Below are 25,817 nucleotides of genomic sequence, written 5' to 3' on the forward strand. Positions count from 1 at the left end.
GGGAGGGCGTGAGAGGAGGGAGCACACACTTGGACGTGGGTGTGTGACAGTATCGTTTTTCGAGTCTCCTGGGACAACGGTAACAAAGTACCACCAACTGGCTGGCTCATGAACAACAGAAATTTACTTTCTCACAGTTCTGGAGGCTAGAAAGCAGCAAGACCAAGCTCCTCTGACACCCTGGGTGGCATCCTTCCTGTCCCTCCTGGCTTCTGTTGGTGTCTGGTCATCCTTGGCATTCCTTGGAGGCGTGCTTTGCTTGTGTCTGCCTCCGTTGTCACATGGCTGTCTCCTCTCTGCGGCTCTGTCCAAATCTTTATCTTCTTATAAGGACATCGGTCATATTGGATTAGAGGCTGCCCCACTCCATGACCTCATCTTAACTAATCATATCTGCAGTGGCCCTATTGCCAAATACGGTCACATTTTGAGGTTCTGGGGGTTAGGGCTTCAAGATTTTCTTCGGAGGGGACAAAATTCAACCGGTAACATCAGTGCTTGTCAAATTACTCCCCAGAATTTTTAAGCTGCCCCAAACATTCCATTAAAGGCTGAAGTCTCTGAGAGAGTTCCCCAGTAAGTTAAGCATAGAATTGCCATCTGACCCAGCAAGTCTGCTTCTCAGGATCGACCCAGAAGTGAGGGCAGGTGTTCAAACAAAAACCCGTACATGCATGTTCTCAGCAATACGATTCACAGCAACCAAAAGGTGGGAACAACCCGAATAGCCATCAACAGATGCTGGATAAACAAAACGTGGGCCATCCACACAATGGAGTATTATGCAGCCAGAAGAAGGAATGAAGCACTGACATACACTACAATGTGGATGAACTTTGAGAACACTATGCTCAGTGAGAGAATTCAGATACAAAAGGACACGCAGCATGTGATTCCGTTTATATGAAATGTCCAGAACAGGTAGATCCGGAGACAGAAAGTGGATTCGTGGGACTTCCCTAGTGGTCTAGTGGTTAAGGCTCCGGGCTTCCAATGCAGGGGGCATGGGTTCCACCCCTGGTCAGGGAACTAAGATCCCACATGCCACGTGGTGTGGCCCAAAAAAAAAAAAAAAAAAAAAAGAAAGTGGATTTCTGGTTGCCAGGGGCTGGGGAGAGTAGGCTTAGGACCCCAACAGAGGGTCCTGGCCTGTTTCCCTCCAAAAGACACACAGGCACAAGCTTGAAATTCAAATTCCATTTTTATTTAAAAAGTCCAATTGAGCAGTGGCAAAGGGGCCCCCTCCACGGGGGTCCCTCAGCTGGATGAGGGTAGGGTGGTCAGTACCAGCCCACCCATTCTGGGGTAGAGGGCCCCGCCCGGAGTGTGTCCCTGCGGCGTGCCTGGCCGTGTGGGCACTTAGGGTGGAACCTGCCAGGCAGGAGTCCCAGTGTGTCAGGTGTGGGTTTTCTCTGCCCTGCGTCCAGGGACTGGTCCTGGAGAGCCGGTGTAGGGTGTGTAACTCTCCCCACACTGGGCGGATGAGCGGCTGCGGGTCTCCTCCTGTCCCGGGTCACGCTGTCCACGCGTGCTGTTCCCACATCCGTGTAGTGTGACGTGCCCTGTGGGTCGAGCAGGCCTCACTGGGCCCTGGGGCCATGGGGTTCTGTGTGCTGTGCGTGGTGGGCGATTTTTCTGGGTTGGGGTGCTGGGGAGACTGATAGCTAGAGGGATGCTGTAGAAATTTAATTTTAGGGGGGCTGGAGCCCCCAAGGTGCAGGACTGGGCCTGGCCCCAAAGGATGGACCCACACCCCTCCTCCATGGGATGGGGGTGGGGGAGGGGCCGTGACCAGGGCTTGGTCTTCTCTGGATCATGGGGCAGCAGACACCCTCATAGATGCTCACTGTGACAGAAGGGAGGAAATCTGTGAGGGGGGACCCCCATCATCTCTCAACCCCACCCCCTTCCTGGGTACCCTAGAGGCCATCCTTCTCTGCTCCTTCAGATGCCAAGGTGGGGGGCCTGGAGTTGATCCCACCTATCCTGGGCAGCTGGGAGCCACCCAGAAAAACCCACCCCGAAGCTTTGGGGAAGCTCGGGTCCCCTGGGCCAAGGGAGTGCTGGATGATTCACCAGAGTCGTAATAGAGTACCAGGCCGAATCAGCGCCCCCAGGGGCTAGGCCATTAGCCACCTGCATCAAACCAGCCCCACCTAATAGATCCCGCATGGGCTGTGCCCTCCGAAAAAGAGCCGGCAGCCAGATCCCACTGGGCAGCGCCCACAGACCCCAGAAACCCCGCTGGAGGCCTAAAGCTAGTCTATTTCGCCGGGTCCCGCCAGCGAAGGTCTAGCCTGAGGCAGCCCCTACGCGAGGCAGCCCCAGCTGGGCTGAACGGGCCTGGGGGCAGACCGGCTGGGGCACACACCTGGCGACCTGGGCCAGGATCTCCTTGATGCGGACGATGAGCTTTTCGTGCTGCGCGGGGTCGCGCTCTATGGCACCGTGCAGCCGCGCCATGTAGAAGTCCAGGGTGCTGAGCGTGGGCGTCTCGCCTGTGCCTGCGGGGGGGGGGACCCGTCAGCCGAGCCCAGCGGAGGAGTCACCGCGGTGGGGTCTCCACCGAAGCAGAGGTCAGAGAGTGGGGGTCTGTAAGCGCGGGGTCCTGGGGAGAGGGTCAGGGGCGCACTTCAGTGGGGCCGGGCGGGCGCGGTCAGGGTGTCTGGACCCGGGAAAATCAAGGTCAGCTGTGGCAGGGGTCAGACGAAGCAAGTTGGAGAGGGCGGCGTCGTGATGGGGAGGGGGATGCGGGGGCTAGTGGGGGAGGGGAAGTTGGCCCAGCTCAGCTGAGGAAAGAACGCGGAAGACTGGCACGAGGGGAAGGGTCAGAGGCGGGGCGCGAGGGCCAGCGTGGGCGGGACTGGCGCAGCAAGGTCGGGCAGCGGGGCGGGAAGGGCTCGGGTAGCCGAGAGCGGGGTCCGCAGGGGCGTGGCGAAGGGGAGGGAGGTGAGGGTTTGTGAAGAGACTGGTGAGGGGGTGAGGGGTAGGGCTCGCGGAGCCGGGCCAGAGGGGGCGGGACTCGCGGTAGCCTGGGCGGAGCCCGAAGTAGTCGAGGGCGGAGTTAGCGGGGCGGGACTCGTGGGGGTGGGAGGAGCGGGGCTAGGGTGGTTGGGGGCGGGGCCTCCGCACCCGGCACCGGCAGCGAGGCGAAGCTGGCGGTGAGCGCCTGGCGCACCGCGTGGAGCTGCTGCTGCAGCGCCAGTGTCCGCCGCTCCTCCAGCGCCAGCTCCTGCTCCAGGCGCTCGCGCGCGCTGCTCATGCTCTGCGTGTGCCTCTGCAGCACCGCGTTCTGCTCCTCGAAGGCCACGTTCATCTTCCGCAGGCGCCGCAGCTCCGCCTCCCGCGCTGTAGGCGGGGAGCCGGGTCAGATCCTGGCGCTTCCCTGCCTTCCCTCAGCCGCGCTTTGCCCCTCGCTGTGCCTCACGCCAGGCCTTCCGTCACTGCTCTGCCTCCAGCCGCACACCGCAGCTCTCTGGTCTACGGGGGCAGGGGAGGAAGGCACCCACTGCCTACCCCCTTGGCGACCTCTGGGCCCAACACTTGCTCCAAGAACCTGTGGTCAGCGCTCACCTTTGTTTTGGTCCAAGAACTCTTCCGTGAAGATGGGGACGTCGAAAGTGGAGAAGCCGTCACAGTCTCCACCCTGGGACGACAGGACAAGGTGGCAATATTTTTGGGAGGGGGTGGGAGGGCAGCCACACCCCCTCTGGGACATCCCCTAAGCTTGGGAGGGTCTCCTCAGGCCACCTGGGTCAGAGTCCATTTTACAGCCTTCCCATTGTGTGGCTGTCCAGCCTCTGCTTGCACACATCTGGACCGGGCGCTCACTTCATCCCAGGAGCGACGGTCCTCACTCACCCAGAGGTCTAAGTACCTCCAGACCTTTCTTGCCCAGGTGTCCTCCATGGAGGAGGGAAGCTTACCTTGTGTCCATTCAAAAGGGTATTCATGAGCCCGGAGCTGGAGTCCTCTGGTGGGGGAGGGAGGAGGGCAGGGTGAGCCTCCCAGGTCTCCTCGGACCCCACGCTTTGCCCTGCACGTGCTGTTCCCCCTGCCTGGAACACCATCATTCCCCTCCCCTAGTCAGCCCTACTCATCCTGGGTCAAGATCCCCACCTGGCCCCCTCCCCCCGCCCCCGCATCTGTGTGTGCCCAATCTCAGCGCTGACCAGCCCTATTCACTCACAACTGTCTGGTTATGTGTGTCTCATTCCCACGGGACCGTGAGAGCCCTTTGGAGGGGGTAGGTTGGTCTGCCTGTGTCACCTATCTCAGAGCAGGCACTCAGCTGCCTGGGGGCTGGGGCCCTTCGCACCTTTCTTGATCTTCTTTTCCTGGATCTTCTCTGTGCACATCTTGTAGGCTTCCGACTGCTGGTACGCCCTCAGCTCCTTCATGTACTGCTGCTTCTCCCGCTCAGCCTCGTCTAGGTACCGCTGCGGGGGGGCAGCATGAGAAGGCTTGGCCCAGCCCAGGGGCAGGGTAGCCCTCGCAGGCCAAGACCCTATCTCCATCAGTCAGCTCACTGTGCTGCACCTTCCCACAGCGCCCTACTGCCCTCCAGACAAAACCCCACCCTTCAGACTGCTGCTCAGGCTACCTCCCAACTCCCTGACCTCACCGACCTCATCCCAATTCCAGCCTTTATAAACCACTCCCTGGTGTCTGAATGTCTGCAGGCTCCCACCTCCAGGCTGGACTGCCCTCCCGGACGCATTTTGCTTGTTGAAATCCCAGGGTAGAGGGTGCAAGCTGGTGCTAACGTTTCCTTGATGTTTTTGCAATTTTTAAATTAATTACCAGAACTTAAAAACCATAAGGTTTCTAACAGAAATCCAGCCCCCACCCTTACTTCTTTAGTCTAACGTTGTTTATTAAATTTTATGTCTATTCCAGCCTACTGCTACTCTCCCCTCCCTTCAACAAGCTGGAGAGAGCTAATGGGTGGTCAATTCTCCAGGTCCTGGAGTCCAGGAGGAACGAAGGACCCTCCACACCTGTTCCTTTGGGGTAAGTGGCTGCAGGTGGGTATCTGAGTGGGTGAGGGAAGGTCAGTTGTCCCGAGCCGTCCCCACCTGCTTCTCCGCCGGCTGCAGCTTGCTCCACTCGGCGCCCAGCATCTTGGTGATCTCAGGAAAGGGCAGGTCCGGGTGGCGCGTCCGGATCTGCTCGCGCCGCTCGTTCAGGAAGCGCACGTAGCCGGTGACAGGTGCCTTGGGCCCATTCGGCAGGATTTTCTTCCGCTTCTTGCCTTTGGGCCAGCCTCGCTTCTTCACCGGCTGCAGAACCCAGCCTCACCGTTGGGAGGGGCCTGGAGGGCTGGGGCCGGGCCCAGAGGGGAAGGGGCGGGGCCCTGAAAGACTTGGGCAGGGCCTAACCACGAGGTAGGACCCAGAAGGCCTGGAAGTATGGCCTGGTCAGGGTTCAGGGTTGGGAGAGTGTGGTTAAGAGACCCCTGGCCAGGGGTAGAGGGATCAGAGAAGTACTGGGGACAGAGGATCAGCCCAGGGATGGGGCTGGCTTGTGTTGTGGGCGTGGCCTCGTTGTGGCCGTGGCTTTCGTACTGGCTTCGATCCCTTGGAAGTGGGCGGGGCCTGGACTTAGAGTGGCAGTGGAGCTCTTGGGGCGTGGTATCTGGCACGGGACGGGGCCTCAGCATCGAGGGAAATCTGGACTGTGGGCGGAGCCACAACGAATTCAAATTGAGTTCGGGGCGGAGCTTCAAGACTAAGGGCCGCCGCCACCACAGTGCAGGGACTCTCACCTCCTCCTCGTGGGACCCCTTCTCTCCGGCCCTCGGGCCCTCGCCGCGCTCTTGCTTGACAGCCACCACGAAGCCCCCATGCTGTCCTGGAGCCTTGCCGCTCGCCGGCCTGGAGCCATGGGAAGCCAGGGTCACCCCCACTCCCCAACACCGACGGCGGAGTTGGCAGAGAGGGCCCTGAGTCCTCCCTCAGAGGAGGGCTCTGAGAGGGTCAGGATCCGGGGGTTGAGGCAGAAGCACTAGGGGGGGCCACAGGGGGCGTGGGAGAGACTAGAGCCACGGGACGCCAGGGCCACCCACGCCCCCACGACGCTAACGCTGGCAGCTAGGGGCCTGAGTTCAGGAAGCAGGGGTCAGAGGAGGTCAGGATCCAGGGTTCGGGCAAGAGCAGTAGGGGAGGCTAGTAGGGGACCCCTGAAAGGAACTGGAGCCCGGAGGTTTGGGGGAGAAGCCCGTGGGGGCCCAAGGGGGAGGGCCTGCTCCAAGTCGGGGAAGTCAAGACCCTGGGGGGCGGGGTTCGAGGAGCTCCAACGGGACGAGGTGGGGGCTAGGCTGCAGCTCCGAGTGGGCTGGGGGGAGGGGATGTCGCACTCACGCGGCGGCCGCGCCGGGCTGCTTGGGACCGTGGGACATGGCCACTCCCGGCCGCACCTGGAACGTAGACGCGTGGCCGATGAGGGCCGCCCAAGCCGGTGACGGCGGGGCCGGGCTGGGGAGCCCCGGAAAGCCGGGGCCGGGGCGCCTGGGGGGGCCGGAACCGGGGGCGGGGAGGCCCTCGAGGGCGGGCGCCCCAAGGATCCTTTGTTGGGCAATCGCCCCCCCAGGAGGCCCGGGTCCGCACCCCCCCGGCCCGGGAAGGGCCCCGCACCGGCCCCTGGACCCCCGTGCCCCCGTCGCCTCGCAGGGCCCCGAGTTCCGCGGCTGTTTTCACCTCCAAAGAAACTTTCCCGGACCTCTCGGCTGCTACGACGCTCCAACCAACCTCCCCGAGCCCGCCCCTGCCGCCCACCCCTGCCGTCCGCCCCGCCCTGTCCCGCCCCGGCATGCTAATGACGGTTCGGCGAGCGGTCGGATTGGGTATGCCCTTCCCCTGGGGCGTGACCATGCAGATGAGGGTCGGCGCGCCCGTTGGTGATTGGCTGGGGCGGCCGCTGAGCCGCGTGGGAGGTAAGTAGGGAACGCTGCGGGCGGGTGCGTCAAGTTCGGCTGCGCTCGGCGGCTCTCGGGACCAATCAGGTCGGCTGCGCTCGGCCGCTCTCGGGACCAATCAGGATGCTTTGAAGCATCGCCAGGAGTAGCTTCTTAAAGGGCCAGTAGGCGCGGCGCGGACTCCTCCTCCCCCTCTGAAGGCGAGACTCCCCGCCCCTGCAGGATCCGGGGACCTGTGACTCCGAGTTGAGCCCCGCCCTAGTTACCCTGGGACGGCGGCAGGTTGCTAGGGGAGGGATTAAGGTCTTTCGGAGCAGCCCCTTACCCCACGGCAGGGTGGGGACCTGTTCTTAGCAAACCTGGAGGGGAAATTTCCCGTTTATTGACAGGACTTGTAGCCCCCGACGCCCCCGCCGTGCCCCGCCCTGCTCTGAGCCGGGGGCCTTTGGATGCAGGGGCTACTCTCCTTCCTGTGAAGGGGCCTCTGCTTTCTCTCCTGTGCAATGGAGATTTTGCACGGTGTTCAGGACCAGGAGGCTGGGATGCTGCGAGGATGAGACCGGGAGCTGGGCTGGAAGCATTTAGGAAAAGGTGGGGTGGACAGGAAAATTGCAAGGACCTCGTGAAGATGGAGGGCCAGGAGACTCTGCCCTGGGATCTTGGGGATCCCCAGGCAGCAGCCTGGTCTTCTTACAGCCTGGACTGGGGTTGCCTCTGACCCCAGGATGCTAGTTGTGGTTACTGGGTGCTCATGATGGCCCATTAGAACCTAAACAATATGCCAACATCACCTTCCGGCTCTCACCTCCCTGCACTTTCCTCCTCACTCAGCACCGGCTACCTCGATGTTCCTCAGATACCTACATTTCATTCATTCCCACCTCTGGGCCTTTGCACTCGCGCTTTCTTCCACCTGGAGTGCTCTTCCCCCAGATTAAATGGCCCCCTTTTCAGTGAGACTTTCCCAGGCTTGTACCCCACCTCGTCTTATCTTTTCTCCATATGTTCGTTTGCTCCCTGTGAGCTGCCTGTTTGCGCAATGCTATATTCCCAGCACCCAGAACAGTGCCCACAGGTACTCTCCATACATATATGTTGAATAAACAAATAAATGAATCATGTAAATTTCTAACAGGCAGGTGCAGGAGCTTTGGCAAACAGTCTGGCAGTTCCTCAAAAGGTTAAAAAAACAAACCATGGAGTTACCATGCGATCCATCCATTGCACTCCCAGGGATATACCCAAGAGAATTGAAAACATACGTCCACAAAGACACTTGTACATGAATGTTCACAGTAGCAAGATTCACACTAGTGCAAAAGTGGAAACAGGGACTTCCCTGGTGGCGCAGTGGTTAAGACCCTGTGCTCCCAATGCCGGGGGCCAGGGTTCGATCCCTGGTCAGGGAACTAGATCCCACATGCATGCCACAACTAAGGAGCCGGCGAGCCGCAACTAAGGAGCATGGCTGCTGCAACCAAGACCCAACACAGCCAAATAAATAAAATATAAAAAATTTTTTTAAAAAGCGGAAACAACCCAAATGTCTATCAGTTGATGAACAGATAAATGCTGTGGTCCATCCATCCAATAGAATACCACCGGCCATAAAAAGGAATAAATTGCTGATTCATGCTACAACAAGGATAAGCCTTGAAAACATTAGGCTCAATGAAAGATGCCATCACAAAAGCCCACACAGTGTATGATTCCATTTATGTGAATTGTCCAGAACCAGCAAAGCCAGAGAGACAGGAAGTGGATTAGTTGTTGCCTGGGGCTAGAGAATCACTGGGGAGGGGCAATGGAGAGTAATTGCTAATGGGCACGGGGTTTCTTTTGGGGGTGCTCAAAATGTTCCAAAATTATACTGCGGTGATGGTTGCATAACTCTTTAAATATACTAAAACCCACGCAACTGTACACTTTAAATGGGTGCATTATCTGGTGTGTGAATTAAATCCCAATGAACCTGTATTTCGAAGAGCCAGCCCAGGGCTGAGGAAGACGAGTAGTTCCCCGGGATCTTGACAGACCCAGATTCCACACCCTGCTCTGTTGCTTCATCCGATGTGGCACTTCCCACTCTCGCCTGCCTCTCTGCTGGGTTAGAAACTATCAATATCTAGGTGAGAATTCCAAGCTAGAAGACAGGGGAAGACCTACCCTCCTAGCCCCGCCTCTTTGGCTTGATTGACAAGGCTGGCGTTGGCATAGAAACTGTCCTTCCACTCCCAAGGTACCACACAAGGAATTTAGGGGTCTTCCTGTGTATCGAAAAGAAATGAAAGGTTTTGAGGTTGATTTTTAAAATTTTTATTGGAGTAGAGTTGATTTACAATGTTGTATTAGTTTCAGGTGTACAGCAAAGTTAATCTGTTATACATATACATATAGGCATTCTTTTTTAGATTCTTTCCCCATATAGGCCATTACAGAGGATTGAGTAGAGTTCCCTGTGCTATACAGTAGGTTCTTATTAGTTATCTGTTTTATAAATAGTAGTGTGTATGTCAATCCCAACATTCCAATTTATTGAGGTTGATTTTTTAAAATTTATTTTATTTATTTTTTGCTGCATTGGGTCTTTGTTGCTGCGCGGGCTTTCTGTAGTTGTGGCAAGCAGGGGCTACTCTTCGTTGCAGTGTGCGGGCTTCTCATTGCGGTGGCTTCTCTTCAGTAGTTGTGGCACGTGGGCTCAGTAGCTGTGGCTCGCGGGCTCAGTAGTTGTGGCGCATGGGCTTAGTTGCTCCGCGGCATGTGGGATCTTCCCGAACCAGGTCTCGAACCCGTGTCCCCTGCATTGGCAGGTGGATTCTTAACCACTGTGCCACCAGGGAAGTCCCTATTGAGGTTGATTTTGAAAGAAGTTTGGAGCTCTTTGGCATCGAGACAAATTCCTTGCTGTGTGGGTATTTTCTAGAAAAAACAAAAGTGTCTTGAGTCCAAACTGCATTGCATTCAGTCCAATGCATGCAATCCAGACACACACCACCCCCCAACAAGCAACATGTAAGAAGTAGCATTTCTGCTGTTTGACTTTACATCCTTCATACGTTTATCTAAAAGCAGATCCTTTTGCCCCCAAATTATAAATAGGTTTTTCTTAGCAAGAAAGTTCTCTCAAGTCCTAGCTCTCAGTAAAACCAGGAACTCTAGCTGTCTAATGTCATATAATTTCATGCTAGTTTCTTTGCATTCATTTCTATGCTCCATTTGGAAATTTTTAAAGTATGAAATCAGGAAGAGTATCCCGATTTGTGGTCCTAGAAATATGAGATCTGTAAAGGATGGCTTAAATGTCTTTGTTTACAAAATTAATTTTATTATGCAAATAATGTGCAAATTCATTTCATTTGTACAAAATTAAAGTAGTGTATGAAGGCCACCATACCTCCACCATACTCTCTATTGTCAGCTTGTTACATTTCTTAGCAAAACTTCTCCTAGACACACACACACGCACGCACGCACGCACGCACTGTATGAGTCTCCTAGGGCTACAGTTCTGGGGGCCAGAAGTCCAAGATCAAGGGCTTGGTCAGGACTGGTTCCTTCTGAGGCCGTGAGTCTGTCCCATGCTCTGTGTGCTCTCCCAGCTTCCGGGGGTCCCTGGCAATCTGCGGCGCGCCTTGACTTGTAGAAGCATCACGGCATCTCTGCCTTCATGCGCACATGACGTTCCCTGTGCGTATGTGTCTGTGTCCAAATTTCCCCTTTTTCTAAGGTCACCGGTCATATAGTACTAGGGCCCACTCTGCTCCAGCTGTGACTCATCATTACATCATTACATCTGCAGTGACTCTATCTCCAAATAAGGTCACATTCTGAGGTCCTGGGGGTTAGGACTTTCACCTAGGAATGTTGGGGGGACACAGTGCAAAACACAACACGCGCAGGACTTCCCTGGCCGTCCAGTGGTTAAGACTCCATGCTACCAATGCAGGGGGCCCGGGTTCGATCCCTGGTCAGGGAACTAGATCCCACATGCCCCAACCAAAGATCCCGTGTGTGGCAACGAAGATCCCGTGTGCCACAACTAAGACCCTGCACAGCCAAATAAATAAATTAATTAAAAAAAAACCAAAAACACACAACACGTGCGTGTGCGCGCACACACACAAACACACACACACACGAGTGTGAATGTGTTCCTATAAGGAATGTGAGCTCACATCTTGATTTTTGGGATCACATGGCCATCATGCTGTGAACATCCCCTGCAAACTGAGAGCTCATAGCCTTTCTCGCAGTGGTTTTTATGTGAGGTCCAGAGCAGTGCCTCGTTCCCTCTGGTGCTGGGTAACATTCCACAGCAGGACCGCATCACCGCCTGTTTAATGAGCCCTGGCTGACGCAGGTTCTGGTTTTTCTCGATATGACTGTATTGCAGCCCCTGCTTCAAACGTTCTCAACCTGCTGTCTGATGTCCCTGGCTGGCTTTTCCAGGATAGGTAGGAAGACATGAAATTACTGGGGTGTGGTGCCTCCCGTTTATTTTTTTATTTTTATTTTTTTTTGGCCATGCTGTGCTCATGTGGGACCTTAGTTCCCCGACCAGGACCAGGGGTCGACCCTGTGCCTCCTGAATTGGGAGCATGGAGTCTTAACCACTGGACCGCCAGGGAAGTCCCCCATTTACTTTTTTTGTTTGTTTTTTTTTTAAGATTTTTTTGATGTGGACCATTTTTAAAGTCTTTATTGAATTTGTTACAATATTGCTTCTGTTTTATGTTTTGGTTTTTTGGCAGCGAGGCATGTGGGATCTCAGCTCCCCGACCAGGGATTGAACCTGCTCCCCCTGACTTGGAAGTCAGAGTCTTAACCACTGGACCACCAGGGAAGTCCCCCGTTTATGTTTTTAGTGCTTATTTGCCAGCATAGGGTGGTTCAACTTCTCTCCACCCCCAGGAAGGATCAGGGTGTTGTTGGCGCTCCCAGGATATATCAGCCCTGCTCAGGCTTTTTTACAGAGTGAATTTAATACAGGGGATTGCTTTCATTGGCATCGAAGGGCCGAGAAGGCAAAAGGGAAACACAGAGGTATCAGCTGCCAGAACGAAGGGGTGTGGAGACAGGGGTCTCAGACCTCTGAGGAGGGGGCACCCCCACTGCTGCTGGACCCTCAGGAGCTCAGGGAGGTGGCGCTGAGCCCCAGCTGTGTGACTTGGGCAATTTATCAAAACTCTGTGCCTCAGTTTGCTCCCTCTGTGAAGTAGGATAATAACCATGTCTGCCTTTATGAGATCGTTGGAAGGATATAATGAGTTTAATTCACGGCATAGTGCTCAGAAAGATCAGAGGAGGCCCTGCCTAGGGGTAGTGATGACGCAGGAAGGAGGGATAAATGCCCAGCCCTCAGGGTAGGACAGAAGGACAGACAAGCATTGGCTAGTCTTGTCCACGGAGACTGAAGCCCGTGTTACAGAGAATTTTCTACTGCAGTGGTTCCCACCTGGGGGCAATTCGCCCCCTCCCCTGCCCCCACCCGATGTCTAGAGACAATTTTGGTTTTCACGACTGGGGCTGGGGGTGGGTGGGGACCAGAGATGCTGCAATGCCCAGGCCAGCCCTCACCACAGAGAACAATCCAGGGCCAACTGTCAATACTGGCCAGCTTGAGAAACCCTGTTCTAGGGCCCAAGAAGTTCTTCACCTGTCTGATCTCCCTAAGACCTCCCAAGAACTCTATTCAGAGTTGCTACTCTCACCTCCATTTCACAGAAAGGGAAACTGAGTGGCTTGCATGAAACTGCCTTGGTTTGGTCTTGGCTGTGGGCTCTGCACAGCCACCCAGGGATCTAAGGAAATTTCTTCTGAGCCTCCATCCGAACCCTCCCTCTCTGAGTGCCCCCCCCACCCCCCATTTTGACCTGGGTCAGAAGAAGATCAAAGCAAGCACCTCTCCTGAGGCTGGACAGCAGCCACCGGGACATCTGATCTCCAGCTGGGAGGAGGGGAGACGCAGTTCTGGCGCGTCTGAGGGGGCCTGGGATGCTCTGGGGGCATCAAAGGATGTCCAGATCAGATCTCTCCTGACCACAAGCCTGTCTGTCCTTCTCTGAGGGCTGGGCATTTATCTCTCCTTCCTGTCATTCCTTCCCCTAGGCAATGGCCTTCTCTGATCTTCCCAGCAAGTCTGCCTCTTATTCGGGTCATGTATGCCCTCCACTGGTGTCCCACCCATGCAGCTGAGGCCTGCTTTGGAATAAACCGCCCTCACCCTCACCCCCACAGACTTTTTATCTGACCCTCCCCGCTTCTAAAAACTCTACTGTGGCTCCAGTGACCTGGGGGTAACGTCCCAACTCCTCTGCCACTTAATCACCCTTTTTGGTCTGATTCTTCCAGCCCCAGCACTGACCACGGGGGGCTCGGAGGGTGTGGCTCCGCCCCCCCCCACCTTAAGACTAGGGGCTTCAGGAGCTTTGGGGGTCCACAATTGCTCAGCCTGAGACCAGATCCACTGAATGAATGAGTTCATGAATGAATGAATGATGATGCTCCGGAGGCAGCTCCCTGGCTCCCCCAGGGTCAGAATCAGCTTTGTTCCTGCCTTCCCCACAGAGTCAAGGCCAGGAAATACTAGCTGACTCTAACAGCGCAAGGACCCAGAGATCAGAGATGTGCTGGTGCCTCTGCCAAACATCCCCTCGTTCCCCTGCTGCATCTGCCCCAAGGGGCTGCGGGGATGACGTCTTGTGTTCCTGACCCACACAGGAGGCGGATAAGAGGGAAAACTGAGCCACCTTTCCCTCCAGGTGGGCTGTCTCCTGCCAGTGAATAAATAACTCAAAGGTATTGGAAGTCACAGGGAGCTCAGTTGGAAACTTGAATCCGCCTCTTGTTAGCTGCTTGCCCTCTGGCAAGGGACGTCTGTCTGAGCCTCAGTTTTCTCATCTGTAAAATGGGTGTGGCGACTTCCCTGGTGGCACAGGGGTTAAGAATCCACCTGCCAATGCAGGCGACACAGGTTCATGCCCTGGTCCGGGAAGATCCCACATGCCGCGGAGCAACTAAGCCCGTGCGCCACAGCTACTGAGCCTGTGCTCTAGAGCCTGCGAGCCGCAACTACTGAGCCCACGTGCCGCAACTACTGAAGCCCGCGCGCCTAGAGCCCGTGCTCCACAACAAGAGAAGCCACCACAATGAGAAGCCCGCGCACCGCAACGAAGAGTAGCCCCCGCTCGCCGCAACTAGAGAAAGCCCGCACGCAGCGACAAAGACCCAGCGCAGCCAAAAATAAATACGTTTATATATATTTAAAAAAAGAACAGAAGCAATATTGTAACAAGTTCAATAAAGACTTTTAAAAAAATGGGCGTGAAGTGTTGAGGGGTGAAAGGAGAGGAGGAATGCAAATAAAAAGCTTAGCCTAGTATTTTTTTTAAATATTTATTTGGCTGCACTGAGTCTTAGTTGCGGTATGCAGGATCTATTTTTAGTTGCAGCATGCGAACTCTTAGTTGCAGCATGTGGGATCTAGTTCCCTGACCAGGGATCGAACCTGGGCTCCCTGCACTGGGAACTCCGCAGAGTCTCAGCCACTGGACTACCAGGGGAGTCCCTAGGCTAGTAATTTAAAAAGTCGTCTTCCATTTCCTTCGGAGAAATCATTGAAGGGGAGCATACCCAGCAGGGAGGAAAGACTTGTGGTTCTTATCTCTCCTAATCCATTTATCAAAGATCTGGGTCTACCCCTTATCTCCTTTCTTCCCCTGCCAGGCTATATCTCTTGGAGCCACTATTCCCCATCCACACCAGTTTTTCAGGCTCCTTTTCATGAAAGAATTGTGGGTGGTCTGCGTCCGTGTGGGCGTCTGGGCCAGGCACCCCTTGGGCTGCCTGGGCTTCAAGTTTATAAGTGGGTTCCCCTCTATTTCCCAATTTCTGTCTGCATTTCTGATTCTCTGCCTGTATGTCCACCATTCAGTCGTTTGACAGATGTTTCTTGAGTTCCTACTATGTGCCAGGCATCGCTGGGGACAAAGCAGTGACTAAGAGGGACCTGGTTCCTGCCTTCACAGGGATCATGGTCCAGTGGGGGAGACAGTTACAATTGGGACAGGGAAAGGAGGAGGTGTCAGGGTTGTGATGGGGGCAGCCCAGGACACTGTGGAACCCGGAGTAATAACCGAGGGGGGAGGAGAGGGTGCTGGAAAGCCTTTCTGGCTGAGAATATTGAGAGAACGCTTAAAGGACTTCCCTGCTGGTCCAGTGGTTAAGACTCCTCGCTTCCACTGCAGGGGGCGCGGGTTCCATCCCTGGTCAGGGAATTAAGATCCTACCTGCCGCGCGGTGAGGCCAAAAAAAAAAAAAAAGATAAAGCTTATATCCTTTTAAACATACATTATACCCATTCTAGAGCTCGGGAGACTGAGGCCCCACGAAGTGGATTCGTCCCAGCCGGAGGAGCTAGGAGGGGGTGGGGCTGGGGCTGGATCCCGTGACTCTGGCTCCAGAGTGCAGTGGAGTGCAGGCCTCCACTGCTGTTGGAGGCCCGGAGGCCGGGAGAGCTGCACCCTACGCTTGGAGGAACTTGAAACTGCTTGCGTGGTGACCCAATCGTGGGAGGGCTGTTGGAAGGAGGATGGGGAGGGGTCCAGAGCACAGGCCTCAGAGTCGCATGCACTTTACTCACTGTGCGCCCCAGAGCACGTGCGTCCCCTCTCTGGGCGGGTTTGTCGCCTGTGAAATCGGAGATTTGCCCCGCCTCCTGCTCTGCTGGGATGAGAAAATCCACGTGGGGCGCTCGGCACAGTCAGCGCTCACTAAATACCAGCTGGTGTTAGAATTCTGATTATCCCCATTATTATCGTTAATAACTAAATAATTAGAACCAATGCGTCCTCTCTGCATCCGATTGGGTCTCTCCGCGTCGGGAAATCACCGGGCCCCAAGAGAGGCGAGGTCGGACTCAGACCTCTCTTCCACCCACCCACGCCCCAAACTCACCCCGTCTGCCCCGGCCTCCAGCAGGCAGGCCTCGTAAATTTGCAGGCAGGCTGAGATGGCGCGGGCTTGGAGACGGGGATGTGATTAGGGGTGCCCTTGGCGTCGCCCCCCACCTCCGTGGGAGGGGTCCGCAAACCACTGTGAAATCGTCGGGCGCTAGGACCCCGTCGGTGCCGGGCGTCGAGGCCGGGCTAACCCCGCGACCACGCCTCTCTTCGTGATGATTGGCTTTCCGTCCCTGGCCCGCGGCCCCGATTGGCGGATGCGGACGCCGCTCCCGGGATTCCCCGCCCCGCCCGAGCTAGTCTCGGGTCCACCAGTTTTGTCGCCGCAAAAGCGCTCGGCGGGGCGGGCGGGCGGGGCGGGCACAGCGAAGCAGGGGGAGTGGGGCGCGGGCAGCCCGGGCCGGGGGTCCCGTCTGCCGGCGCCGGACGGACGGGCCGAGCCCGGAGCGCCGCCATGGGCCCGGGGCCCCCGGCGGCCGGAGCGGGGGCGCCCCCGCGGCCGCTGTCCCTCGTTGCGCGGCTGAGCTACGCCGTGGGCCACTTCCTCAACGACCTCTGCGCGTCCATGTGGTTCACCTACCTGCTGCTCTACCTGCACTCGGTGCGCGCCTACAGCTCACGCGGCGCCGGCCTGCTGCTGCTGCTCGGTCAGGTGGCCGACGGGCTGTGCACGCCCCTCGTGGGCTTCGAGGCTGACCGCGCCACAGGCCGCTGCGCCCGCTTCGGCCCGCGCAAGGCCTGGCACCTGGTCGGTAAGCCCCGGTCCGGACTCCCCCATCCGACTGCCTGGCTCAGGGCCCGAACCTACCCCCTCTGTCCCACTGCTCCGTCCTCTCTAATTGCCCAACCCATGAGCCTTCCCATCTGTCTGCTTAACTGCCCAGTACCCCTTCTGTTTGTCTGTCGCATGGCTGCCGTCCGACCCGCGGAGCCTCCTCCGTCTGACTGTTCGTGTGACCGTCCAGTGTCACTTTTCTTTGTCTGATCCTCCGGGGCACCCTGAACCCTCTCTGGGTTGGGTCTACAGCCCGCGCCTCCTCTGTCAGTCTGTCTGGTCTGGCCTGACTTCATCTGTATCAGGGTGACCACCCAGGACAACTCTTGAGTCAGGCTGCCTAGAGTCCCCTCTGTCTGTCTGTTCCCCCAGTGCACTTTGTGCATCCATCCCCTCACTCATCTCGGGCAACCTGGCACTTGGTGGCTTTGGGGAGCTGTCCTGGGAACTGGGTTGGGGACCGGGTGAGCCAGAAGGGTCGGGGTTCTGTGCTTGTCCGGCTGATGGGATGGGGGTCTGCAGAGCAGGTAATGGGGTCACCCTCTGTTTGTTATGAGGGAGTTACCTGGACTAGAGGGCTGTTGGTGAGGGGAGGAGGTGGGTCCCACGGGGGCTGGGGCACCCTGCCCGGTGCACACCCATGATAAGGCCCGGCTCCTGGCATCCCTTCTCTGCCCGCCCGGACCCTGGGCCCTGAGATTAGCCCTGGCCACTTTGCCTGCTGTTCTTTCGCTGGCAGAAGTACCCGCCGCATCCTGGCGCTAGGGGCACGCTGGGCATTTAAGGAGGCAGAACCAGGAATCCTGCCCGCTTCTGGGAATTCTGGGCGGCAGCTTTCCAGAAACCAGGAGGGCCGGCTGGTATCTCCTTGCCCTTGGGAACAATGACTGAGGAGGCAGTGATTTGCCTTGGCCCTCATGAGGGACATTTTTTGCAAGGTGCAACAGATCTCCAAGTTGCCTGCAAGTGGCTGGCATTGCTGTGGCCGTGGCTTAGGGGCTGGATTTCAGCTTCTTACACACTGAGGATGCACAGGCTGTTCTTGGGTCACATTAGGCTAGCAGCCCGGGTGCGGGGCCGTGGCGGGAGCAGGGAGAGCCATGTGACCCAGACCCCAGACAGAGGTATCCCTCTGCGGGCTGCAGTTGGGATTGCTTACAGAGCTGAGCCCAGAGTATCAAATGCAGTTTTGTTCATAATAGTTGAGTAGACCCGTTGACACACAAAAAAGGTAGTTCTTGGGTCAGAGAGATGTGAGGGCTATGTTCTCTGGGGCAGACAGGTGAGCCCCTTCTAAGGAGATGGAGTCAGCCACAGGTAGGTTTGCCTGGCAGTGGACGCTGCATGTGCAAAGGCCCTGAGGTGGGACCTCGTAACAGCCTGTCTTCCCGTTTTGTAGGTGGGGAGCTGAGGTTCAGCGACGGCCCCACCTGACCCCAGGGGGAGACACTGAGTCCCCTTGCAGAGGGGAGGTTAGGGTAGTGGAGGCACCTTTGTCAGTACACTGAAGGCTTTGTGTTTATGCCTTCAGCTTATGATGGGTGCCCCAACCAGATACCAGGGCCTCCACCTGTGCCCTCTCCCTGCATGTGCAGAGATCCAGGAAGAACTGTGGAGAGAGGAAGCCAGGGTGGCCCCTTGTGATGCCTGATAAGGTGACTTGAGTGAAGGTCACCTCGGCCTCAGTGCTCACTTCTCTTTTTTTACCGAAGTCTGTGGGTGGTGGGGACAGACTCATTCTTTCCCTTAACAAGCCCTCGGGGCTCCCCGTCTAGCGCAGAGAGGACCTGGAAAGCCAGACATGGACACTCCTGTCGGGTCCAGGCTGGGGCAGGTGGGTAGACTGGGCTTCATAGGAAGAAGCAGAGCTCTGGAGGAGGGGACATTAGCTTTGGGGTTTTGAAGGACGAATAGGAGTGTATGTGTGTAGGGGAGGCATTCCAAGTAGTTGAAACAGCTTTTGCAAAGGTGTGACATCTCATGGCTTTGAAGTTGCTGAGACAGGAAGTGGCGCAAAGAAGTAGGAGCTCCCGATTTCACACATTAACTCTTAATTCTCATGCCAATTTTGTGAGGTATTTTTATTAGCTCCCTTTCCTGGAAACGGAGGCCCAGAGAGGCAGTCACTTGCCCAAAGTCCCCCAGCCAGGCAGCCTGGTCCTGACAATGGTTAACGTGGCCTGGGCAGCAGCAGGGTACAGTCCGTCCGGCCAGGGCAGCACATTCTTCTGACCAGAGTCTACAGTTCCTGTCTGGCCCCGGGGTGGCCTCCAGGCCACCAGGAATCTGCCTGGGGTGCCTCTTCCAGGCACCAGTTCCAGAGAAATACCAAGCGTGGTTTTGGTTTCATTTCCCAGTCCCTGGACTGTTGGGGTGGGCCCAGGTTCTGGGGGATGAGGTCACCTCCGGGGCCTGGTGGGGAGGAAGTAAGTCTGGCTCCGGGTGCTCTGGGATGGGAGGAGAAGGGTGGAGGGCTGGAGGGAAGGAGCATGGCTGAGTCCAGCAGGCTGGCCTCGCAGCTCTGCAGCTCACTCAGTGGGCCTCAGTTTCCTCATCAGGAAATGGGTTGGTTTAATAATAACGTTCACCTCTTTGGGCTGTTTTAAATAGAGGCCACTATTATTATTATTCACTCATTCAAAAGATCTTGATGTGCCAGACTCTATATTGGGTGCCAGGGACACAGAAGTGACTTGGAGAGACCTGTTACCCACCCCCCAGACAGAGAGACAAAAGAATTCCTGTGTGTGCAAAGGGGTATGAAGGAGAGAAAGCAGGGTTCAGACAGAGGGCGTCAGAGTGGGGAGGGGACTGCTGGTGACTGGGCTGGTCAGGGGGGCTTCTTTGAGGAGGTGGCATTTTAGCTGAGTCCTGGAGGGATGAAGAGGAGTGCGCCTTGCTAAGATGTCATGGGAAAAGCATTCCAGGCAGAGGGGACAGCCTGTACAAAGGCCCTGGGGCAGGAAGAACAGGGAGGCGGCCCGGGTGGCTGGAGCAGAGTGAGCGAGGGGGAGAGAGGGAGGAGGGGATGGGTCAGGGCAGGTGGTGCAGGCCCCTTTGGGACCTCGGGGAGAACTTGTGCTTGTTCTGAGGTATGAGTGTTTTCCAGGGAGAGGCACCTGGGCCTCCTGACTCCTGGCAGCCCCACGGGACGCCTGGTAGGAGCTGGGAGGAAAAGGCCCCCTCCGTGGGCGAGGTGGGAAGGGGAAGTGATGGGGTAAGTGGCGCATCTGTGGTGGGCAGTGCCCCAGGGGACCTCCACAGCGCCCTTTCAACCTGCTGCGTGGCCTTAGGCTCGGCTTGTTTCCCCAGCTGTCACCAAGGGGGCAAACTTGGCGAGCCCTGAGCCGGCATGGCAAGACCCCATTCTTGCCCCCTATCATCTGGCCCTGCCCCTGCATGGTTACAGCATGTGGCCGGCTCTGTGTCAGTTCCCCCATCACACACAAGGGGCGTAGGGCCTGGACTGGGAGGCCCAGCCCCTCTGTCCTGTTTGGCTGTGTGTCCTCAGGGGGGCCCCAGATCTCTCGGCCTTAGTTCCCCATCTGTCACAGGGGCTGTAAGCCTGGGGAGCCCCGGGCTGCTGACACCCACTCACTGTGTGACTTTGTTGTGTGTGTGTTTGTGAAGGGGGTCTCTAACCTTTTCCATGTCTCGGTTTTGTCCCCTCCCGCTCACCTGGGGAGCCCTGGGCCAGCGTGGGAAGGCCCTGCAACGTGCCCTCCCCGCTCTGCTTGTCCACAGGCACTATCTGTGTCCTGCTGTCCTTCCCCTTCATCTTCAGCCCCTGCCTGGGCTGCAACGCCACCACGCCCGAGTGGGTTGCCCTCCTCTACTACGGGCCCTTCATCGTGATCTTCCAGTTCGGCTGGGCTGCTACACAGATTGCCCACCTCAGCCTCATCCCGGAGCTCGTCACCAACGACCACGAGAAGGTGGAGCTCACGGCTCTCAGGTGCCACCTTCGGGGCAGGGCGGGCAGGCGTGCGAAGAGCAGGCACGGCGGGGGGCCCAGGGCCACCCTCCCATGTCTGGGCTCTGCTTGGCTGTGCGGCTCTGGGACTCTGCCCCAGCGTGGGCATCTGTAAATTAGTATATTATTCAGCCATTACTGTGTAACAAACGAGCACCAAGTTAGCAACTTCAAACAGCACACATTGACCACCTCCTGGTTTCTGTGGGTCAGGAGTCTGGCTTAGCTTAGCTGGGTTCTCAGCGTTAGTCTTGAGGCTGCAGTCAAGGTGTCGGCTAGGGCTGGGGCGTCATCTGAGGCTTGGGGTCCCTGTACCCTGCTCATGTCATTGTTGGCAGTGTTTGTCTTCTTATAGATTTAGAAGTCTTGGGGGTTGGGACTTCCCTGGTGGTCCAGTGGTTAAGACTCTGAGCTTCCACTGCAGGGGCATGGGTTCGATCCCTGGTCGGGGAACTAAGATCCTGCATGCTGCATGGCACGGCCAAAAAAAGAAGTTGCAGGGGCTTGCTGCTTCTTTGAGGCCAGCACGAGTCTCTCATCTCAGGGATGGTGTGAGCCCACTTTCTGAGGGTCGCCTGATTAGGTCAGGCCCACTCAGGATAATCTCCCTTACTTACATCCACAAAATCCCTTTACCTTTGCCACAGACAGTTACCTAACACGGGCTTGACATCCCATCACATTCACACGTCCCGTTCCCCAAGGGGAGGGGGTTAGAGGGGGCAGGGGGGCAGGCCATGGGAACGTCTGGGCCATCTTAGAATCCCGCCTCCCACACGTGGGTGCAGCTGGCGCCCAGGGCGTCCGTTTCTTGCCTGAGGTGCTGAAGGAGGTGATTCTGCATGTGATGGTAGCAGGAGCACTTATGGAACGCTTGCTGTGGGCTGGGCACAGTTCTGGGCCCATCACGCAGAAGATCTTGAATTCTGACGACAAGCCCGAGAGGATGTCATGTGCCCAGGGACAGGGTTGGAGCAGAGTGGGGCCTGTGCAGTGGGAACAGGGATCAGATGACAGTTCTCGGCAGGAGGGACATCACGCATGAAGGTGGCCATGCGGGCATAAGCGCTCGTCATGAGGGCCCTGCCTGTCTGAGCCCAGTTCCCCGTTACGGCCGAGAGCTGCGGGCACTAACGGCGGGGGTTGCTCAATGCCTGGGGCCCCCGAGGGCCCCAGCTGAGGGGGATAGGCTGGGCCCGGTAGAGGCCAACCTCTGGGCGCTTTCTACCCGCAAGTGCTTTACCGCCTGACTCGTGTCATTTTTGCCTTGACCTCTGCGGGTGTTCTTGTTCTCACTTTCAGAAAGGGAAATGGACTCCTGGTGAGATCCAGAGGCTCCTCGCCCCGGCCAGGGCCCTAGGCAGGACATGGCTCTGGGGCTGCAGGCAGGAGTGGACTCGGATGACTCTAGACCATGGAGCCCTTGTCCAGCTGAAGCCCAGGATTTCTGAGTATCCTGGGTTCTCAGGCTTCTGGGTTGCAGGCCTGACTTGGCCCTGCTTTGCTGAGTCTCTACATTCAGGCCCCAGGCAGATGGGACCTCACAGTGGGGTCTTGGGCCAGAGAAATCAGATACATGCAGGCTGGGGAAACTTGAGGCCAGCAGAGGCTTTCCTGGGCTACCCAGTGTGTTGGTGGCTGAAATCACCTGGCCGGAGGTTCCCCAGACGCTCTGACTGTACACCTGCCTGGGGAGTAAGTGGTTGCGTGGCTCCTGGGCTGCCCTGCTGAGGCCTTGCCTGTGCCCTGGCAGGTACGCCTTCACCGTGGTGGCCAGCATCACCGTCTATGGGGCTGCCTGGCTTCTGCTCCACCTGCAGGGCTCTCCCCACATGGGGTCCACTCAGGATGTCTATGACCAGCTGGGGGTCCAAGATGTGCTGGTGTTCCGGGTGAGCTGGGGCCCGGGGTGGGCCAAGGCTGGCTGCTGCCCGGGTGGGACAGCCCCAAGGCCCTGAACTCAGGGCTTGGGCCGAGAGTCGCTGCTGACCCCTCTCCTGCCCGGTCCCCAGAACCTCTCGCTGTTGGTGGTGGGCGTTGGAGCTGTCTCCTCACTGCTGTTCCACCTGGGCACCAGGGAGGGGCGCCGGCGGCAGGTGGAGGAGCCAGATGAACACAGCCCTCTGTTGGCCCCTGCTACTGCCCGGCCCTTGCTGCTCTGGAAACACTGGCTTCGGGAGCCGGCCTTTTATCAGGTATGTCATAGGGGCAGAGGATGTTGGTGTTGATGCCCCTCTCCCACCAGGCCCTTACTCTGTGTGGCTGCAGGCAGGGATGGCAGACACTGGAGCAAACGTAGCCCCTTCTCCAGTCACACCCAGGGCAGACATTACTAATGTCACTGCTCTCTTCTCCACCTGACCAGCTAGGCAGTCACTACTAATGGATCAGGTGCGAGCTGCAGGGTTACTCACGTTGGCCCCCAGTGCTCCCCCCTTATGGGAGTAGAGGAGGGCCCCCTCTGACCCGTCCGTTTACAGGTAGGCTTGCTGTACATGAGCACGAGGCTCATTGTGAACCTGTCCCAGACATACATGGCCATGTACCTCACCTACTCCCTCAACCTGCCAAAGGTGAGCCGGCCGGGTGGCAGGGGTGCGGGGCCCTGAGCCTGATGAGCCACTCCTGACATGCCTGTGCCCACTGTGCCCCGACAGAAGTTCATCGCCACCATCCCACTGGTGATGTACCTCAGCGGCTTCCTCTCCTCCTTCCTTCTGAAGCCCGTCAACAGGTGCATCGGGAGGAATGTGAGTAGGCCGGGCAGAGGGCAGTGTGCCTTGCGCAACCTGGGCGACTCCAGACCACGGTCCAGCGTGGGAGCCAGAGGGTGGCCGGCGTGACTGAGGAACTGAATGCTTCATTTTATTTCCTTTTAATTGAGTTGCGTTGAGACCCAAGTAGTTACCCACTAGTGGCAGCTGTAACAGCATAGCCCTAGAACATCTGCTCCATGGAGCTCGGAGCACCTCTGAGGCTCAGAATCTCAGAATCCTCTGAGGTCAGAGCTGGGGGCTCCTTAGGGATAACCCAACTCAAACCCCACTTTGCTGGGGTTGGGGGCCGGACTGAAGACCAGAAAGGGCAAGTGCCAGACTCAGGGCTGCCCAGCAAGGCGGGCCTGATGCTGGGCTGGGCTCTCCGCAGATGACCTACTTTGTGGGCCTCCTGGTGATCCTGGCCTTCGCAGCCTGGGTGGCACTGGCGGATAAGCTGGGTGTGGCTGTGTATGTGGTGGCTGTGCTGCTGGGCATGGGCTGTGCCACCATCCTCGTCACCTCGCTGGCCATGACGGCTGACCTCATCGGCCCCCATACGGTAGGGCTGCTGAGCCAGTCCGGGTTGGGGTTGGGGACCAGGGCCGAGGCCTGGGATGCTGACCCCCTGCTCGTGTCCCCCCAGCACAGCGGAGCCTTCGTGTATGGCGCCATGAGCTTCTTGGACAAGGTGGCCAATGGGCTGGCAGTCATGGCCATCCAGAGCCTGCACCCCTGCTCGTGAGTACCCCTATCCATTTGTTCTTGCGTTTAATGAGCTGTGCTGAGGCCGTGCTGTGCCCCAGGCGCTGCCCCAGGTCTGCTAATTCCATGAGAACAGAAGACCCCGCCTCGGTGGCCTCACAGCCAGGGAGACCGAGTTATTCCCTATCTCGAGCACCCATTTATTTACTGAGCCGACAGTCTGTCCTGGGCCGGGTGCTGAGGACACACAGATGGATCGGGGGGGATGTGAGCAGACAGGGCAGAGGGAGAGCCTGGAATCCCTGTAATTCAGACCCTCAGAACCTAGGGTTCCAGCCCCAGATGTTTCTAGACCTGAGTTTGCACCCTGTAGAAGCCCAGGATTTGGGAATGAAAGCTGGCCTGGTCCTCTGTCCTCATGGAGCTGGGGACAACACGAGCCACATGAATAACCTCATGAATAAATGTGTACAAAGGGTGTGAAGGACACCACTTGGGGAGGCCTGACTGTGGCGAGAAGTCAGGAAGGGCTGCCTTGAGGTGACGTGGGACCCAAGACCTGGAGGATGTCAGGGAGTTCTAGGCGTATGGGGGGGAGCAGCCTTGTGCAAAGGCCCCGGGGCAGGACTGTGCCTGGCATGGTGGAAGGACAGCAACGAGGCCCTTGTGGCTAGAGCAGAGTGAGCAAGGTGGAGAGAGGGAGGAGGGGAGGGCAGGGAGGGGACGGGTCGTGCAGGGCCTTGTGGGCCACAAGGAGGACGGGTTTTTGCCCCAAGAGAGGTGGGCCCCTGGAGGGCTGTGAGCAGAGGGGGCGGGGCCTGAGTCAGGTGCTCACAGGCGCCCTCTGGCGGCTACTGCGGGGAGGACAGACAGGGAAGGGAGGGTGGTAACAGGGAGGGGACTAGGATGGTTGGGGGGCAGGTGGTGACGGGGCTGGATCCTGAGGGAGGAGAAATGGGCGGTCTGGGGTAGACTTGGAAGGCAGAGCTGACCTTACTGACTGAAGTATCAGCTGTTGGAGGGGAGGAGGGGGTTGAGGGCAACCACTTGGTCCTGGCCTGAGTGTGGGGAAAGATGGGGTGCCCCAGCTGAGATGGGAGGAGCAGGAGGTCCAGGCTGGGGCTGGCAGGTACCCACAGGCGTCTGCTCACCCCCTTCTGCCCTTCCCCTGCCCCCAGCTCAGAGCTCTGCTGCAAAGCCTGCGTGGCCTTCTACCACTGGGTGATGGTGGCCGTGACGGGTGGCGTGGGCGTGGCTGCCACCCTGGCTCTGTGCAGTCTCCTGGTCTGGCCCATCCGCCTTCGGAGCTGTGAGTTGCAGGCCCCGCCACCCCACAAAAGCCCCAAACCAGCCATGGGTGTGTAGGTCTGGGTCAGGACAGGCCCCGCCCTCCCTAACCCCACTTCCACCCCCTTCTCTTGCAGGGCACCCTGGAGCCCAACCTTGACACCGCCCCATGGTCCTTTACCCTTTGTAAATTAACCACGACTGTGAACGCTCGCTGCCCAACGAGGCCTGCAGCAGCCCCTTTGCTGCTGTGATCCCACTCCTGCGTCTGTCCCATCCCTGCCTGGCTGTGGGGGTCGGGTGGGGCTTGGTGGGCGCGGTCAGGGTGGGTGGGATACCAGCAGCTTCTCCCTAGCTTCTCTAGGGTGGGGACACTGAGCTAGGCCCTCTGGTATTCAGGAGCTGGTGGGGTCCTTGTGGGTCTGGGGTACCCCAATCCCGACTC

The 25,817-nt window shown here is 57.7% G+C and overlaps 2 protein-coding genes and 1 long non-coding RNA gene across 7 annotated transcripts; 1 reads left to right on the forward strand and 2 right to left on the reverse strand.

Annotated features, from left to right (window-relative positions):
* Positions 1-1,182: 1,182 nt before the first annotated feature.
* On the reverse strand, positions 1,183-6,762 carry HMG20B (high mobility group 20B). 2 transcript variants are annotated; one of them, XM_029218018.1, is made up of 10 exons: positions 6,699-6,762; positions 6,363-6,418; positions 5,768-5,876; positions 5,079-5,282; positions 4,319-4,439; positions 3,927-3,973; positions 3,574-3,646; positions 3,133-3,348; positions 2,372-2,504; positions 1,183-1,846 (listed from the first exon to the last, which is right to left on the reverse strand). In XM_029218018.1, the coding sequence occupies exons 2-10, from the start codon at positions 6,398-6,400 to the stop codon at positions 1,834-1,836; spliced, it is 954 nt and encodes a 317-aa protein (XP_029073851.1). In that variant the 5' UTR covers positions 6,401-6,418; positions 6,699-6,762; the 3' UTR covers positions 1,183-1,833. The 2 variants fall into 2 exon arrangements, 1 of the variants encoding a protein (XP_029073851.1); XR_003792773.1 differs by having other exon boundaries at positions 1,201-1,846; positions 3,179-3,348.
* On the forward strand, positions 4,463-25,660 carry MFSD12 (major facilitator superfamily domain containing 12). 4 transcript variants are annotated; one of them, XM_029218008.1, is made up of 9 exons: positions 16,324-16,628; positions 20,396-20,606; positions 22,378-22,516; positions 22,637-22,819; positions 23,105-23,197; positions 23,282-23,374; positions 23,772-23,942; positions 24,027-24,121; positions 25,264-25,503. In XM_029218008.1, exons 1-9 carry the CDS (start codon positions 16,331-16,333, stop codon positions 25,448-25,450), a joined length of 1,470 nt encoding a protein of 489 aa, XP_029073841.1. In that variant the 5' UTR covers positions 16,324-16,330; the 3' UTR covers positions 25,451-25,503. The 4 variants fall into 4 exon arrangements, with proteins under 4 accessions (XP_029073842.1, XP_029073841.1, XP_029073840.1 ...); XM_029218007.1 differs by adding an exon at positions 25,510-25,660 and having other exon boundaries at positions 16,330-16,628; positions 23,772-24,121; positions 25,264-25,394; XM_029218009.1 differs by lacking the exon at positions 16,324-16,628 and adding an exon at positions 4,463-5,013 and having other exon boundaries at positions 23,772-24,121.
* Positions 18,714-20,505, reverse strand: LOC114892758. The gene is made up of 2 exons (XR_003792774.1): positions 20,330-20,505; positions 18,714-19,125 (listed from the first exon to the last, which is right to left on the reverse strand). It is a non-coding gene; the product is annotated as an uncharacterized LOC114892758 (long non-coding RNA).
* Positions 25,661-25,817: the final 157 nt, after the last annotated feature.

Source organism: Monodon monoceros, unplaced genomic scaffold (assembly GCF_005190385.1).
Source record: "Monodon monoceros isolate NGI ecotype Baffin Bay Population unplaced genomic scaffold, NGI_Narwhal_1 Super_Scaffold_12, whole genome shotgun sequence".
Classification (NCBI taxonomy): Eukaryota; Metazoa; Chordata; class Mammalia; order Artiodactyla; family Monodontidae; genus Monodon; species Monodon monoceros.

What these genes read in the sequence shown, in the direction of transcription:
- HMG20B (XM_029218018.1), bottom strand. Translation starts at nt 6,400, where the DNA reads ATGTCCCACGGTCCCAAGCAGCCCGGCGCGGCCGCCGC. An exon ending in CAGCCCGGCGCGGCCGCCGC is followed by an intron (nt 5,877 to 6,362) that starts GTGAGTGCGACA and finishes CCATGGCTCCAG; the next exon opens with GCCGGCGAGCGGCAAGGCTC. An exon ending in CGCCTCGCTGCCGGTGCCGG is followed by an intron (nt 2,505 to 3,132) that starts GTGCGGAGGCCC and finishes CCCCCCCCGCAG; the next exon opens with GCACAGGCGAGACGCCCACG.
- MFSD12 (XM_029218006.1), top strand. Translation starts at nt 16,331, where the DNA reads ATGGGCCCGGGGCCCCCGGCGGCCGGAGCGGGGGCGCCCCCGCGGCCG. An exon ending in AAGATGTGCTGGTGTTCCGG is followed by an intron (nt 22,517 to 22,636) that starts GTGAGCTGGGGC and finishes CCCGGTCCCCAG; the next exon opens with AACCTCTCGCTGTTGGTGGT. An exon ending in GGGAGCCGGCCTTTTATCAG is followed by an intron (nt 22,820 to 23,104) that starts GTATGTCATAGG and finishes GTCCGTTTACAG; the next exon opens with GTAGGCTTGCTGTACATGAG.